At 38.4% G+C, this 18,181-nt stretch overlaps 1 protein-coding gene across 11 annotated transcripts in view; it reads right to left on the bottom strand.

The window, feature by feature from the left end:
• Nucleotides 1–222: 222 nt before the first annotated feature.
• The window catches only part of LOC113105511 (uncharacterized), a 40,089-nt gene continuing 22,130 nt past the window's right edge, over nt 223–18,181 (bottom strand). For 8 of the 11 annotated variants that reach the window (XM_026266590.1, XM_026266594.1, XM_026266591.1 and 5 more), the window contains 21 exons: nt 17,349–17,408; nt 17,070–17,229; nt 15,907–16,317; nt 13,382–15,709; nt 13,204–13,269; nt 10,236–12,727; nt 10,086–10,134; nt 9,434–9,634; nt 8,691–9,161; nt 5,448–7,982; nt 4,774–5,020; nt 4,524–4,678; nt 4,360–4,408; nt 3,632–4,144; nt 2,749–2,782; nt 2,509–2,555; nt 2,235–2,346; nt 1,971–2,070; nt 1,765–1,838; nt 1,471–1,585; nt 223–1,278 (listed from right to left, as the gene is read on the bottom strand). In XM_026266590.1, the coding sequence (XP_026122375.1) occupies nt 1,188–1,278; nt 1,471–1,585; nt 1,765–1,838; nt 1,971–2,070; nt 2,235–2,346; nt 2,509–2,555; nt 2,749–2,782; nt 3,632–4,144; nt 4,360–4,408; nt 4,524–4,678; nt 4,774–5,020; nt 5,448–7,982; nt 8,691–9,161; nt 9,434–9,634; nt 10,086–10,134; nt 10,236–12,727; nt 13,204–13,269; nt 13,382–15,709; nt 15,907–16,317; nt 17,070–17,229; nt 17,349–17,408 (10,310 nt within the window). In that variant the 3' untranslated portion in view covers nt 223–1,187. The remainder of the gene's footprint in view (nt 1,279–1,470; nt 1,586–1,764; nt 1,839–1,970; nt 2,071–2,234; nt 2,347–2,508; nt 2,556–2,748; nt 2,783–3,631; nt 4,145–4,359; nt 4,409–4,523; nt 4,679–4,773; nt 5,021–5,447; nt 7,983–8,690; nt 9,162–9,433; nt 9,635–10,085; nt 10,135–10,235; nt 12,728–13,203; nt 13,270–13,381; nt 15,710–15,906; nt 16,318–17,069; nt 17,230–17,348; nt 17,409–18,181) is intronic. The other 3 variants (XM_026266593.1, XM_026266599.1, XM_026266601.1) reach the window with 3 other exon arrangements.

The raw sequence follows: 18,181 nt of genomic DNA, 5'->3' as shown, positions 1-18,181 counted from the left end.
ATGGTGAATCATTGTATTTTGGGTGGAGCTCTGCCTGTGAAACTTATATAGAGCTCTGCTAAATCTGCACTTCCTATTACTGGCGTCCAGTGGCCTTACTTTGGACCCTTTGCACATACTGATGATGACCACATATTTCCTTTAAAAGAAAACTGCGCAATACTTGTAAACACACTATTGAACCTGTTTCTGTTCAACAACCACCAGTTTGGATGCAATGAAGAATTTTAAAACAATTTTATTTCCAAAAGACCTGTCACCTGTAGGTGTGTTAGCTGACACCAGGACAGTGTAAACAGGGTCACAGCTAAAATCAAAGAGCTGAGAGTCTCGAAACAACCAGTCACTCAAAAAAAGAAAAATTCTATAACACACACTTTTTAAAGGAGAAATTCTTATGAATTGCTGAAGGTACATTTTCCTTTGCATTCTGTACCATACATGGATAAAAAAATGATCTTATATAAATACAATCCCAATTTTTTTTCATTCAAATATTTTAAAACAAAATGCAAACACTCAATGTTCATGCACATACTCTCTTTTTGACAGTTTGTATTTTTTTTTTTTATATCCTGTGAAATTAGGTTCTTCAAATAAAACAAACAACCACTGTTACAGTATTTGGAGGGACATCATTAAGATCATATTGTTCAAATGATGTCTCAATAGAGACATTTTGTGCAAAATGTTTATTTTCTCTCATGCTTTTGTGCTGTTTTGTCTGTTTGTTGGGTGAGTTAAATGTGTGACTTTGTTACAAAGCAGTGTCTTGTATAAAACTGCCTGATCCTTCTTTCATACTTGTTACTGTACTATTTTAAATAACTTTGAGATCCCTTAAAATCACTGCAGCAGCCAACTTTACACACAAGTTAAATAAGGTAATAACACTGCAAAGGTCACGTATATTATTTTTACTGAAAATGTAAAACGAGAACTGCTGTCAGAAGTCTATTGACCATTACTGTCTATTTCACTTATTCAGACTAAAAATGTCTCTGAAAGAAATCAACTTTTAATCCACCCTGAAATGAGCATTCGTGGTTCAACACGAGGACTGAGAATTCATCTAGTCACAATCTCCTTATCATTTAATGTGATGTGGTCCACACACACCTCACTAGTCCATCAGCACAGTGTTTAACGGGGGACAATCCTGAATAAAAGCAGGTGCACAGGATCCCTCACTGTAACACACACTTCTCTTTCCGACTTCCGTATTTCCTGCGCCTCATTTCTAGTCCTCTCTCCAACCTTTCATCCTCTTCAAGAGCCCTTGAGAATGAGACGACAGAGAAAAAGTAAGAAAAAGAGAAACGCTCAACAAGCAAAAATACAGTAAAAACACTCATATTGTGAAATATTATGATTTAAAATCACAAATTTCTATTTGATTGTATTTTATTTACTTCAGTCTTTGCTACACAAAGCTACAACAGTATATTTTGTAATGTGAATGAATCTCACCCTCTCTCTTTGGCGTCTATATCATGCACGAGCTCATCTCTCTGGTTGACTAAAGACACCAGCTCCTGCAACAACAGCTGCTCTCTGGTTTTATGGGCCTGGGTTTTCTTCCATTCTTCAGTTTTACAAAACAAGCAAGACAAAAAGTTGAGGATAATGAGAGGTGCCACATGCCACAACTGGTATTTGAGTGCCAAAATGTCCTTAATATGTAAAAACACATGCATATGCTCCTGGTATGTACACATTTTCTTTCATTCTTAGCTATATATGTAGTTAGCTTCACAGTCGTACCTTCCACAGCCATTAAATCTTGTAGCTCTTTCTTCAGCAGCTCAAACTTCCTCTCCAAATCTTGCTCTTCTTGTCTGTCACACAAAATGAATGATAATTATTTATTAGCTATGTATATTAAATCAGCCTCTGTTTGAACAAAGCTTTAGAGAGATCATCATCTAAATAAGTATCATGAAACCAAATTGAAGTGTGAAAAGACTTACAGTAACTGCAAATGGTCTTGTCTCCTGATCAAAGCGTTCTTCTTGTTGACCAGGGTAAACCACTCCTGAATCAGTGTCTCTTCTTCTACACGATCACTACCTTCAAGTGTAGATAAGAGAACAACTTCATCAAGCCACACGTTTGCTTAGCACATAATCTATCATACTGTAAAGTTAGTTAAAAATGTGAAAAATAATCTGGAGATGTGTGTAAATTATTCATATATTTTATATATAATACTACTACTTTAAACAGTGATTTACCAGACTCCATTAGTCTTCTTAGTTTCCTTTCCACAATGTCTGCTCTGCGGTCTATCTGCTTTTGTTCAGCCTCCAGCGCTTGCATCTCACTTAGTACATATTGACTGACATCCTGCAAATACACAATACTCACACCCATTTATACGCATTTACCACCCTATAAAGCATTGGTTTGGAGTTAGTTTACTATATAATACTAATACTATTACATATAAGCCAATCTATTAAATACTTTTTATATTTAGCCGAAATTTCAAACGAATCGTCAAATGACCTGATGCTCTCCTGCAGTGCCTTCTTCAACATTCTTCTCTACGTTTTCTACACAAACAAGACAGAAGAACAATAATCTTAAACTGTTTAAATGCATGCCATAGGTCATTTAATTTACACCTTACAATAGTATACGACCAAAAAACATTCGTCATTTCTTAGATTTTGCAGAAAATATGTTATGGATTTAACATGTCAGAGCATAAAGTCTTTGAAAATTATGTTTTGAGTTAAAACTTACGTGACTCTGAACCTCCTTTGGCTGCTTCACTTTCCTGGGTACAAAAACATAATGCACAGAAGCTCAGTAATACACTGTTTATAAAGATAACTCAATTATACCAAAAGGAGACAAAAATACAGTGCCATACAACCCAGTTCCAATAATAATATCTTTCTCATGAAACATGAACCACATGCTCAAAAACCTGAATTAAACAGAGCGCACACTGCCAACCAGAGCCATCACAACACATCTACTGCATAGTCACATATGATGAGTTATGTTTCGTTAAAACGAATTTCATGAAAAATGCATGAAACTGCAAAGTACACAGACCATTTACAAATCTCATTTCACTTAAAATGTTTAGCTTTTACGCATGATAGTTATTATTAACAATTTTGTGTGTGTTTCAAACTCATCTTCAAGCACTGACCATACTCCATTCTATTCAATTTAAGACTAATAACTAGTGCTGTCAAATGATTAATCACGATTAGTCACATCCAAAAGAAAAGATTTTGTGAGTACTGTGTGTATTTGTATATTTAGTATTTATATATAAATACACACACACATGCATGTTTATATTTAAGAAAAAAATTACGTTTGTATATGAAATCTATATATGATATAATTTATATGAACATAAATATATACACGTAAATATTTTCTTAATATATGTGTGTGTCTTTACATATACATAATACATATACACAGTACACACACACATATTTTTTAAACGAAAACTTTTATTTTGGATGTGATTAATAACGGTGCTGAAAATAACACAGTATGTTCAAATAAATACAGCATTGGTGAGCATAAGAGACTTTAAGCAAAAATGTTTTTTTAATAATTCCAAACATTTGACCAGTAAAGTATAATTGAAATGTTTTACCTCTGTACCGCTCTGCTGTTCGTGTGGTTCAGCCTCATCCAGTGACTCTCCCCGCAGCTTCGATCTGCGCTTTTTAACAAGATCTGCATCCTTGAGATGAGAAAAAGCCTTTGAGGTGTGAGTTCTTGGTGGTGCCACCGGAGGCTGAGCGTCACCTGATCCTCCAGCCTGGCTCGGATCCTGCGTTCGCTTCGTTCTTGGAGGTGGCACCTTGACCTCCTTTTCAGGTAAGCTCCCATTGGTCTCTAGAGTAATGCCGCTGCCCTGGAGCCTTTCTGTGCAGTAGCGAACAGCGGCTTCTGGGTCAGCTTCCTCCCTCTTCTCACCAATAGCGTAACTGGACTCACTGCTGTTCTTCTCGATCTGTATGACACTGAGCTCCTGGCCCATGAAACAGGTGCGGATCTGGTTGAGATACGTCATCACAATGAGCCTGTCGGGAACTGCCAGCAGCACCATGTCAGAGGGCTCTATCAACCTAGAGATTCCCAGTTCAGCAAAGCCATCAAACGCCTATGAATAAAATAGGAAATCTTCATTTTTGCAATTTGCTAATGACAGAATTATAATCATTGAGGTAAGTGCACAGCAAAAATGGTCTAGTAATTTGTTTTGAACAGTAACATTTGAACATACAGATTAGACTTAAAATAAAACAACATTTAATACGGTCAGTCAATTAGATCACAGTCAAAGGAAATTATCTAATTTGAAAATGGGTGTATCACCTTCTTGTTGTTGCGCTTAATATCATATGGATCCAGCATTTCATAATTTCTAAAGACAAAATAGACAAAATACTGAGTAGAACTGGATTGATAAAAAATCCATAACCCATGTAACATTTATGAAATGAGCTTAATGGCTTCTTCCACATAAAAAAAACACCCACACTTTATCTGGATGGAAGTGATGCAGGATGGCACAGAAAGCGAGGCCGTTTCTCCAAGAGGTGCTGAAGTTTGTGATCCGGACACCCTTGTAACCTTGTGTGACCTTTTGGCACCATTCCAGCAGAGACTGACTCGAATTCACCAAGGTCGCAATCTATAAATTGAAGGCAAAAACAAATTAACCACCTGCTCATTGAAGTCACTATGGTATTATGATCAATGTAATTAAAAAACAGCAGATTTAACAACCTCTGTTTCACTGGTTGGCGATGTGGGAGCTGTGGAACTTCCCTGAAGGTCTATGGCATCCGCTGCAGCTCTTCGTTTATTACGAACAGGCACTGCCGGCTCATTATTTGCCTTTTCTGAAACCTCATGTTGATTGGCTGACGAGGAACTGGGAATGGAGTCGTCTTCAGGGAAAGAGGCACTTAAACGTTTCTTCACGCGAGGCATTGGCACAGGAAGACTGGAGGAGTCTTCAGCTACTTCTTGTCTGGATTAAAGAAAGAAAAGAAATATTAAACAAAACTGATTTCTACATTGAAATTAACTAGTATTGCAAAATCTAACCAACTCATTTAAATATAATTCTGAAGCCTAAAAGAAATGTATATTTAGTTTTGCATAACCAACATATGCATAACAACAAAATTAAACAAACACTAACAACAGCATCAAACAATCATTTATTTTTATTTACATTGTGCACATTTTTCATAAAGACAAACAATTTAAAGGTCAAACCCATAATGAGTAAATTATTATTAAACTCATTGTTTTTTGAAAACCCAGCATCAAAGGAACACCAGTATTGGATCAATGGACAGAGCACCAGTTAGAAAGCAATTACTGCACGTTTGTCAAAAATTGGCTTTTGAAATGTCTACAAATGTTGCAACAGTTTATCCTATGAAACTTACCTAAATACATCTATGATAACACCTGTATCATCTACAGTGTCCATGCTCAAATCAACCTCATCATCTCCAGAATGTACAGCATCCATTTCTTCCTCAACACTTTTATCTTTTTTAATGTGTTGGTCTGTCTCTCCCTTGTCCTTACAATGTTCACCAGTTGGAGCACTAGTCTTAGGTTTTTCACTGATAACTGTTACATCAGGGGCTAAACCAGACTCCCCCAGGCTTTTTTCGTTTAGCTCTACTTTATTGGCACCTGAGGTGGTGGAATCCTCCAGGCTCTCAACCTCTGCTTCTGCCCTCCCCTGCATGTCCACTTCAACAGAACATTGTTTGTTTTCTGAGAGATGAAGCTTGCCTTCTTCTTCTTGAGGCAAGCTTGGAAGGTTCTCATCAGAGAACTTATCACTAAGTTTCTCTGAATGGGGAATTTGGATGGGCATGTTTGCATCACTTGTTGATCCGTCAAGGACCATGTTAGATAAATCTAAAGGAGGTGGACAACTTGAGGGAACAGTTAGATCATCTGGAAATGAGCCACTTAGACGTTTCTTCACACGTGGCATTGGCACTGGAAGACTTGAATCTCCATGGTCTTCTGTTTGGGGTGCAATGATGTCTGAACCTGCTTGAGATGGAAGGGGGGGTGAAGGGCCTGGAAGATCATCTGGAAAAGAACCACTGAGACGTTTCTTAACACATGGAGCCAGGGCTGGCAGATTTGAATCTTGAGGGTCTCTGGTTTGGAGAACAATGTTGTCTGAATCTGCTTGAGATGAAGTGGTGAATGAAGGGCCTGGAAGATCATCTGGAAAAGAACCACTGAGACGTTTCTTCACACGTGGGACAGGGACTGGAAGACCTGAGTCTCGGTAATCATCTGTTTGGGGAACAATTTTATCTGAACTTGCTTGAGATGGAAGGGAGGATGAAGGGCCTGGAAGATCATCTGGAAAAGAACCACTGAGACGTTTCTTCACACGTGGCACTGGTACTGGAAGACTTGAACCTTGATGGTCTTCTGTTTGTGGAGCAAGGCTATCTGAACCAGCTTGTGATGGAAGAGAAGGTGAGGGGGCTGGAAGATCATCTGGAAAAGAACTACTGAGACGTTTCTTCACACGTGGGACTGGAACTGGCAGATTTGAATCTTTATGGTCTTCTGTTTGGAGAACAATATTACCTTGATCTGTTTCAGATAAAAGGGTGGATAAAGGGGCTGGAAGATCATCTGGAAAAGAAACACTGAGACGTTTCTTCACACGTGGCACTGGTATTGGAAGACTTGAACCTTGATGGTCGTCTGTTTGTGGAGCAATGCTATCTGAACCTGCTTGAGATGGAAGGGAGGGTGAAGGGGCTGGAAGATCATCTGGGAAAGAACCACTGAGACGTTTCTTCACACGTGGAACTGGAACTGGCAGATTTGAATCTTGATGGACTTCTCTATTGTGAACAATGTTGTCTGAATCTGCTTGAGATGAAGAGGCTGATGAAGGGACAGGAAGATCATCTGGGAAAGAACCACTGAGACGTTTCTTCACACGTGGCACTGGTACTGGTAGACTTGAATCATGATGGTCTTCTGTTTGGAGAACAATGTTTCCTGGATCTGTTTCAGGTAAAGGGGAAGTTGAAGGAGAAGGAAGATCATCTGCAAAAGATCCACTGAGACGTTTCTTAACACGTGGCACTGGGACTGGAAGATCAGTGCAACTGATTCGCATTTTTACTTCCGACACCTCAGGAACATTCAAATCCAGTTGTACCTGGTCTTTCATGCTCAATTCGTCACCAGCATGGGTCTTTCTTTTGTCTTCAGACTGGGACATACTGGTGATGACAGAAGGCAATGTACTCTTTTCTTCAAACTCTCCTCCAGCTTCATCAACATTGCTGGTTTGAGCTTTATTCTTCCGCCTCTGAGGAGCACGTAACTGTGTGACTGTGTCTTCATCAGGCACTAAGGGAAAATTTTCTTCGCTGTTGCTATGACATGATGGTATAATTTCTTTAGGTGTGGACTTCTCTTTGGTTTCTGGTGAAGAAATCCCAATTCTGGACACTTCTACTACATTTTCAGCTTCGGCTGTTTCTATCACAGAGGTCCCTTCAGGAAAAGAAGTGCTTGTCAGTGGGACAGGTATATACGTCAAACTGTACCCCTTATCTACCACAGCTGAAGAACTCTGGATGGTGGTGAGTGGAGTATCTGGCTGTACAATTTGTGATGTACTCTGAGAATAATGATCCGTTTGTTTTATGACACAGACGTTATCACTCTGATCTTTTGGATCAGCTGGGTTGGAAACTGGTGATGGTGATGGAAATGTCTCTTGAAGAATGTCTTGCTTCTTAGTCCTTCTTGGTGGCATAGGTTCTTTTGAAGCTGAAACAGTCTGTTCTGTGATCGTCCTTTGGTTATGAGAATTTACTGAAGACAGTAAGGACATAGGTGGTTTTACTTCATCAAGCAATTCGTGCTTAGTCCGTTGGATGAAAAGAGAGACTTCTGGGACAAAATGATGTTGTGGCCTTAAGAACAAAAATACAGTATCACTACTTTATTTTCTGTTGAGATAATGAATGCACTGACTGTACCACGACACACTTATAAATCACAACAAAACATCCTGTTTAACATGCAGTTGTACCACTGCATGAAATGGTTGTCTTCAGAAATTGGACATACCTTTGCGTCATGCAACAAATAAATTAAAGTCACAACAACAGTGGATTTAGTAATAAAAGCACAGAAGATCACAACCTACAGTCTTAGCTGAACAAATAATCATCTTTCAAGGTGAAGTGCATAATTCCTTTGTTTTAAAAAATATCACTCTGGTTTTCAGTGGAGATTTCAAAATAGTTTCAGCCTGCCTAAATATTTCAAAGGCTTGATTTGTGGCAGGACAATTCATTCTGGCCAAATAATGGAAGAAGGGGCTAAAATGAAAGGGCGGTAGGTGTGTTGCATATCTGGACACAATTAATATTTCTGCAATTCCATTAGGTGCCACTAGTGGCATTGAAATGACACACTGCACCTTAGAGCAAAAAGCTAAATTACAGACACATGAACATAATATTTAAAAAAAAAAAATAAAAAAAATAAAAGCCATTTCAATGCAAAATGTGTGCAGATGTGAGTTGGACAACACTAAAAGAAAAATGAATAAAGCCGTGCTGCCGTTTACAGGACTTGCAGGTTGGGTTTGAATGCAACACTCCTGATGAACTCACCCCTCCTCTGGAAATAGTGTGGTTGACAACTCATCCTTCAACATTTTACTTTTTGTCACAATCTCAACATTACCAGTTTCCTCTTGAACCGAAGATGTACACTCCTGTATCAATGAGCCAATATCTGTTTTGTCCTCCTCGTCTCTGGTTATCTCATGAAGCTCCTCCTCTGTTAAAGGGGGCCACTTCCTCATTAGGCAAAATTCCTCATCTTCAACGAACCAGCTTTCAGTCTCTTTTGATGACAGTGATGTTTCTGAACCACCAACCAAACGCCACATGTAGGGTTCAGCAGAATCAAAGACCTCAGACTCCGCTGCCTGTACGAGTTCCTCTAATGAATGATCACTTCCAGTGGGACTGTCCTTGGGACTCACAGAGGATGAAAGACTGTCGAGAGGATCTGACGTGTCTGCGTCTGTGACTGATCCAGAGCTAGAGGGCTGCAGTATTGCAGCAACTGTCTCATAACTAAAAGAAAGCAACACTTGAGATGTAAAAAGTAAAAATAAAAAAAAAAGTTTCCAGAAAGATAAATGTAAAAATACGATACTAATGAAAATTACTTTAACAAAAGAACACTTTGGAATATAGGTTTGAGTAGTTTTAATCATTTCTCAGCATATTGATATGAATCTTATAAAACTATAAAATAAAACGATTCTACATAGTTTCCAAGTGTTTTTCAAATAAAATTAAAGCAAATGTGCACAGTGATTTCACCCACTGTTATTTAATCTTACCCTCTGTGAAAGACATCAACTATAGTCCTAACAAGACCAGAAGATCCTTCTTTTTCAGTGGAAGTATCATCTGCCTCCAAAACTTCCCATCCTAAGGCTATAGCAGTCTCTCCAGGCTCTGCAGTATCATGAGTTTTACTAGCAGACTGCTCCCCAACATGTTGCTCTCCCAGAAAAAACTTCACCTCATGGTTTTCATTACTGATAAAGAATACAGTAGTTCAATAATCAGAATGGTCCATGATGCAATTCACATGCACCATGCGTCTCTCTCGTGTACATGCACCAAAGGTGTTTTCAGGCACAACATACATTCAGGTAATATAACCAAGTAAGTGAAGCAAAAGTCATATATTACTAAGGTAAAAACAAATAATGGCGAGCCATGTTTTATTGGATTATTTTGAATGACACAATGGGTGTTGCTTTACATGAACAAACTTGCATAAAGCTCCCAGTTAAGCCTCAACAATGTCAATAAATAATATAGAATACATATATAAAACTACAATAAAATAAATATGGCCTCAATTAACGTACAAAACAACCCAAACGATGTCAAAACAATATCTTGCACATGCAAGAAAAGAACACAAATTAATTTCTAAAATGTTTTCACACGCCACTCACAAAAACATGCTATGTAACTCACCCTCCAGCCAAGAGCATTTCATAAGAACTTCCTATTTCTTTTGGATTTTCTTAAAAAAAAATCAAACAAACAAAAAGTAAAGAAGTCTATAGATTTCTGAGAATACATATTGCTCAGTGTTCAAGCCACAGTCTAAAATGGCTATCTTACCAGGGCCTGTTATATCCAGTGTTTGATCATTTTCAGGTTCTATGTTTTGGGTAAATTTGGCTTCAAATTTGGTGTGTTCTTGGGTTGGAATTGATGGAGAAATTGCATATGTAAAAGCATCTGGGAAATCAGGAAGCCTTGCTTCAACCGGGGAACATGTCACTTCAGGGACCAGGTGACTAAATTCTGTTTCATTGGTTGCAGAAAACGGAGACTCTGGAGAAGTTGGGAAGACCGTTGTCACTGGACCCTCAAGCTTTTCTGAGCATGGAAAACCATCATGTCTGGCCTTATTAGGGCACGTTGGGGCAAGCAAGAACATGGGTTCTGAATATTCATCATTATCCTTTGTATAACTTAAAGACCAAAACTGTCTTTCTTTAAGAGGTTTAACCCATATGGGCTTCTGAGTTGACCATATGCTTTCTTGAGATTTTTCTATGGGCACAGATTTAACTGTAGGAACACCTACAATGAAAGAAGACATCGGGCAAGAATGCAAAATGCTTACAACATCTGGTTCTTTATGGAGATAGAAACCCTCCACTTTAACCTGAGGTAGAGAAGGGAAACCAGCTATGCATGCTTCTCTTGGACAGGTGGGTACAAGTGCAAACATCCTCTGCAAAATATGTTGGTCTATTTCTTTATGCGGAGTTGCGAAATTAAACTGGACAGGCATCTCTGACCTCGTTCTCAGTGGCCTCTCCAACAGAGGCCTTTCATTCTCAAACCATGTTCCTGCTTTTATTTCCTCACTTGATGAGAATCCCGTGATTCTTGACTTCTTTGGAACGCACTGATGTAGATCAACCATACTGTGGGGAAGTGTAGCTTTGCACTTGTGTGCATGTGGGAATCCTGGTATTCTTTCCTTTGATGGACAGGTTGGAGCCAATGCAAACATTATTTTAGTTAATTCGCTAAGCCAATCAACTCTGTCATTAAGAACAACAGGTTGCTTTTTAAAAGATACATTGTACAATGTTTTCTTGTCAACAAACCAATCTAAATGCTCCCTTTTAGAAGAAAATCCTATAACATTAGACTTCTCTGGGCAAGAGGGAAGCATGTGCAGCATTATTGGCTCAGACACAGATGGAAAACCTGGAACATGGACCACTGATGGACATGTAGGAGCCAAAGCAAACATTCTATGGCCATTTTCTTTGCATATCTTGTCCATGTCCAAAACAACAGGGGGTTCCTTTAATGGATTTGAATGCAAAATAACTGCACTCAAAGGCCAATTGGACATCTTAGGGGTCTGGATGCTCGGACAACCAGCTATATGCGAAATCTCTGGGCAAGAGGGACAAATGTTTTGCATGTTCGGCTCCATCTGTGATTTACAATGTGGTCTAGATGGAAAGCCTGGAATACATGATGCTTTTGGGCATGTTGGTGCCAGAGCTATAATCTGTGATTCTTTTTCATCTTTAACCGGGCCAAAAATACCAGTCTGTCTATCTTTTAATGAATTGCAATAGATTACTGCTTGATCACTAATGCACTTCATTCCTTCACGGACCCTTAGAGAAGGACATCCAGGGATTCTAGAAAGCAATGGACAGGATGGAAGAAGCTCCAACATATTTGGCTCTGCTTGGGTTTCAGGGATAGAATCTGGCATTTGTGTAGCACTTTCAGACACAAAGGTTAATATCTCATTTGTAGGTTTTGAATCTTCCCTCAGTTCTGACTCAGCAATTGTAGGCTCTTGAAGAATTAATTCTTCACATGATAGAAAAAGTATTTCTTCACTCTTTGTTGCAGACATGAAATCAAGTTTTGAAGATGGAACTGTATTCACCATCATTATAGTCGTCTCTGAATACTCAACTGGACTTTCGATGTGTAAAATTGGCTTTGCTTTAGGATGTTCTTCCAATAATGATATTTCCATGCTCAGGCACTCCTCATGATGCTTTTTCTCTGGAATTGGGGTCTGTGTAGATGTGTCAACAACAACAAATGTTTCTGGAAAAGATATACATGGGGCCTCTGTGAGTCTCTTAGCAGATGGAAAGCCAGGAATTCTTGTTTCATTTGGACATGTGCACATGAGGGATACCATTTTTTCCTCAAAGCGGGATTTTTCCAAGTGTGGCATTAAAATATTTTTTGTTGATTTATGTGGCTCATCCCAAATTATATTTAACTCAGTAGGCCAGTTGATTATGTCTGTTTTACATATGCTAGATAGCGCTGTTGATGGAGATCCAAAAACTCTTGAGAACAGTGGGCATGATGGAAGAAGATCTACCATGTTTGGGACACACTCTTGTTGCGGTTCTGTAGGCTGATCTTCAGCTGTTGAGGGTACCATTCTATTATAATCTTTTGTAGTCTCTTCTTGCTTAAAACCTTCTGAAAACTGTTCTGGTCTGCCTTGGGATGTCCATAATACACCTTGATCCATGTCATCATTTTTAACCAGAGTTTCCCTGTAGTTTTCAGAAGGTGGAATCTGAGCACTTATACTTTGACATCTGAGAAAAATAAGCGTATGATCAGATGTCAGATGTGAGGTTGCAAGAAGATTTGACTGCATGCACCATTCTGTTTACTGGAAGCCATTTAAGTGATTCCATATACATGATGCAGGCAGCAGGCATAAATTGTCTCTGTTACAACTCACAAGCTGTGCTTAGTTTTCACACCATTATGCATTTATGATATTAAAGGCACTGGTGACCCAAATGACAATTCTGTCATCATTTACTTATCTTCATGTTGTTCTAAACTTGTATGGTCAAAAACCACTGAGGTATTTTTCTAAATATATTAATAGGTGTCAACAGAAGAAAGAAATGCATACAGGTTTGGAACAACATAAAGGTGAGTGACAGATTTTTTATTTTGGGTTGAACTATGCCTTTATGCATGTGGAGAAAAAAAAAACGGATGCTGTTGCGGCAAGGCAAAGCAATAAATTCTCTATGTTATGTTTCTTTTCAAAACTTACCTCTCCTCAACAGTCAGTAATAGTGGCATGTCTGGTATGGAGTGCCACATTCTGCAATGCATTTTCCTAGAAACAATTGTCAAAGTATTTCATGCACTATTCACTGCCTGCAGAATGTGCAATACAACATGTCTTCCTTGCAAAAAAAAAAAAAACACTTGGGCAATTCTGAACTTACCCCCTCTCCAGAATTCCCTTTTGTCCTTCCTCACATCTTGCCCAAAAGTTCACATTCTCCTTGGCCTTCTCTAATGTCGAACTATTATCAGAATTGTTTGCACTAGACAGGTCTATCTCATTATCTGCTGGACTAAGCAGAGTTGATTTTGTTTCTTTATGGCCAACATCTTCTGGTAACTCTGGGGTATTATTTGCATGAAAAAACATATGTGGAGATTCTGAATATGTGGATGGAAAACCAGGGATATTGGATTGCTTTGCACAGGAGGGCGTAATCATAGCCATGTCTTCTATGTGGATATTCAGATGATCATCATATGTTTGATTCAACGTAGAACACATTATATCGGACTCGTTTTTTGAGGACCTCTTGTACAGTTGCTTTCCATCCAGAGACCATGCACTTGAATCTATTGCTTCATTTCCCAAGTCAACAGACGCCATACCTAATACCTTTGAAAAATGTGGACAAGATGGCACGAGAGACACCATATCTGGTGCTTTCTTCTCAGTTATTTTTCTCGGAGCAGATGGGAAGCCAGGCAATTTAGCACTGATTGCACAAGTTGGGCGCAAAGCTACCATAAGCTTAATGAAGGCTTTATCATTTATTTCTCTGTACTGAGGAGGAACAGCTTGTATGGACTGAACCTTTCTGCTTAATTGTTTTACCCATAATGGCCTTTCATTTACAGGCCATTGTAATTCTACCTCAGATAATATGTTTGATAGCATCCCAGATAAATTTGAGACTGTTGGGAAGCAATGGAAAAGATAAACCATTAATTTGGGCTTTGGTGCAGATGGAAAGCCTGGGACACTTGCTTTCACTGGACAACTTGGCAAAATAGCATACATTCCTTTAAAACTCTCGTTGTCCGGATAAGCAATGTCTAGGTTGTCAAATGTGCACACTGGCAGACTCCTCATACAAAGAGCTTTCTCCTTAAAAAGCCAATTATATACCAAAGTCTTATCAACTTTGCTTTGAACTAAAGAGGGAAAGCCTGGTGTTTTAGCCATCTGTGGACATGCTGATAAAGTGCCAGACATTATTTGTGTTTCAGGGATGAGCCAAGGTGCAGAAGGAAATCCAGGTGTTCTTGTTTTTCTTGGGCATGATGGTATCAATGACAGCATATTGCTCTCTGTAACTTCATACCGAGGACATGGACGGATTAAATGACACGGCTGAGATGCTAACGTCTTCATCCAAAATGGTTGAATGTCCTTTGGCCACTCCTTAAATGAATCTGAAGTGTTTGGAAGAATGTGTATAGCTGATATTCCAGTGACACAAGATGTTGTTGGACATAGAGGCATGAGTTTTGTCATACAGAATGCAATGTCCTGTTTTCTTTTTGGTGCAGATGGAAAACCAGGAGTCCTTGCTTTTCTTGGGCAAGATGGTACTAAGTTCACCATCTCTGTTGGCTGGTCCTCTTTCAGTATGCTTTGAACTAGAGGCAAACTGGGCTGGTTCCTTTGTGCTATTATCAGAGATGATTGATTGTTGGGTGGCCACTGTTGGAAGACATTCTGACTGGCAAGTTCTTTTGCAGATGCAAATCCAGCAATGCAGGAAATCGTTGGACAACATGGTAAAATCCTGACCATACTTGGTGCAACTGGTTTTGGAGCTGATGGAAATCCTGGAGCCTTGGGTGCTGCTGAGCAAGAGGATCTCAATGCAACCATCTTTCTTGCAGTTTCAGAATCCACCTTCACTGAAGACATTGGCAAAATTGGTTCCTTGTTTTTCCTCAAATAAAATACTAAATTATCTTTAGGCCAGGTTTCATCTGTGCAAATGACTGGATATCTTGAAGATAAACCTGGAACTACAGAGACATCTGGACATAATGGAAGAAGATCGCCCATACAGAACGGCAAAGATGGGAATCCTGGGATGCTGGCAGCTCTTGGACAAGTTAAATGTAGGGATATCATATTTTCCACAGTACTCTGGTCATACAGTGAGCAATCCATATCTTGAATATGTTTTGCTGATTTCTCCTTTAGATTTTTCTCTTTCAGTATCTTCACAGACTCATCCCAAGGCCACTTAGTGTCTTGAAAGGTTATAGATGGCATCCCAGGTGTAAAAGCAGTTCTCGGACAGGCTGGGAGAAGACATATCATACTGGGAACATATGGAGAACTGTCAAAATTAGGCTCTTCTCCTTCTTGTTTCACCCAAGGTGGTCGGTCTACAAATAAGTCTCCTATTTGATTCTCAGCTATGTCTTCAGCTAATATGGATGGTGACCAAGGAGAATGGGACTCTTTTGGGCAAGAGGGCAGTAAAGCAGCCATGCTTTTGGTGCTGAGGGACAGGGACATTAGAACAGAGATCAGAGGGAGGATGTAAAATGGATTTATAAATAATAATAAGCAAACAGACCACGACACATACAGTATTTGCATTTTATATTAATATAGCATAAGCTTCATGTGTAACACAGTAACTATGTTGGCAAATTTAACGGACTTCACACTTCACGTGCATCATTCAACACTTACCCTTCTTTAGTACGATCTGACTGGGACATTTCTGTATTTGTGAGCAGCTGTGGCACAGATTCTGGGCTGGCCTCTTGTGCTTCTATTTCTGCTAGTTGAGAGCTACTTTGAAAGGGCTCTGTCTTGTCTTTATGAAGAATCGTCTCATCTTCTGTCTGCTCATGTGCAGCTGAGTGTAAAACAGCCAGCTCAGCAGAGCTCTGTGAATTCTTTGACTGACTGATCTGGACCTCAGTTAATGGGCTGGTGAATGTAGGCACCGCAGCAGGTTCTGCAACATTTTCAAGGGCTGCGCTGGGGTGTATTTTATTTGTATCAGACAGCTCGGACTTTGGCAGCTCAAAATATGTGACATCAGTCATAGAAAGTGACTTTTGGTCACCGGGCAGCAGAGAGGTCATACTCTCTGGTCTAGGAGGAAAACACATCAGAACTGAGGAAGTGTGCTGGGAAGACAGCAAGAATGAAGAAATCGAAATGTGACTGCATTGCATCACCTTGAAAAAATGTGAATTACCTTTTTCTGAAATTAATAAAGTGTTTAATAAAAGACCATGCTGAAACGCAAAGTAATAAAAAAAAATAACTGTATGAACATAACAACTTCATATATTTTCCCCTTCAGATACAAACTAATACAAAAAAGCTAATTAAGTGACTTTAACCCTGGATTTAAACCAAAGCCTCAGAATGTCAGTAATCATTTCTAAAACTTAAAATTCAAAACTCTTTTGTTGCTTTTGTGACTTTGCTGTCCGTTGCCTAATTTGATTAAATTTATATCATAACATTGTTAACTTTTGGTTTTAGAGCAGTGTTAAAGTCTTCACAATTGTAAGTGATTATCAGCATTTATGAAAAACATTTAGAAACACATCAAACAACTTTCAGGTTGGTTCAACATAATATACAATACAATACAAACACAACATTTAAATAAAATTAAATAAAGAATAAATACATAAAATACATTAGGCTGTTATTGTTTCATCAAAGATTTCCCCAAAAAGTCACCCAAAGTATTAAAATCCATACTCAAGCATACCAGATATTGAAATCAAACTGTCAGTGCTTTGCTGGTGTCAGCCAACATTTGTTCACTTCAATGCACTTGTTACTGAAATCAACAAATCAAAAACCTGTTTTCTACATATATGACTCACCCTTTTGCAGGCCGCACAACCTCAAGTCCAAAAACAGGCCGTTGCTTGTCCATACTGTTGTTTGGTTTTTGTTTGGCTATACTGATCACTCCGGCTCTGCGAGGTTGAGGTTCATGGTTTTGATGAAGATCTGTGGGCTTAGCATCTGCATCCTCATCAGCTGTAGAAATATATACCCAGACATCACACAAGTATTACTAATAAGTCAAAGAAAACACTAAAATGTATATACGATACAATGAGAGGTTAGCTGTTAAATCAGCTGTAGTGTATACTCACTAGAAGACACTGTATTGGGACATTCCTCCTCTGCTAATACACTTAACTGTCTGTGTTGCTCTGAAACAGAAATGTCAAATATGCCATAATAATATAATATAGTATATCTTTAACAAAATATTAAGCAATAAAGCAGCATTCCAGCCTTCTAATGAGGCATTTAAAAAAAATCGTATCCATCTGTTGCAGTTAACACAGAACATAAAAGAGGAAGTTCAAGTCTCATACATGTTTGTGAAGCTACAGATCTGCTGTTGGAAGATCGGTATATAATAAAATTCATGCAAATCATACAAGCAACATGCATGAAACAACAAGCAACTTATCAATCTATTATCAAATGTAAAAAAGTATACTTGCAATTAGCAAAAATACATGAATCTGATCAAAAGAAACTAAATGCATTAACATTTGTACAAACCATTTCAATTTCAGATAAACACGGTTCTTTTAAATTTTCTATTAATAATAAAAAAAATCTTAAAGCACACATTTTATATTAACAGTTTGTTTTTGCAAAGTAATTTCATTCATGTGTCCTACAGGGGGTGTAACATCATTTAATATATGATTTAAAATTTAGCATATAATGTGTTTTCTGACTGTTGTTGATAATCTCCAAATTCTGTTCTCTACTACAAAAGCATGTCTTGTTGAATCTTTTGTGTGTTTATGAAAAATAATATATTATTTAAAATAATGCTGTCTTAAGACAATGTTTCAAAAAATAGTGAGTCAGAAACACTGAACAGTTTTATAAGTATGATGGATCAGTCCACTGGGAAGAATGGAATGTTTGGCTTTCCAACAGTGTACTGTTATTCAAGAAATGT

Source organism: Carassius auratus, chromosome 7 (assembly GCF_003368295.1).
Source record: "Carassius auratus strain Wakin chromosome 7, ASM336829v1, whole genome shotgun sequence".
In the NCBI taxonomy this organism is placed as follows: domain Eukaryota; kingdom Metazoa; phylum Chordata; class Actinopteri; order Cypriniformes; family Cyprinidae; genus Carassius; species Carassius auratus.
This window is presented reverse-complemented; position numbering and strand designations above follow the sequence as displayed.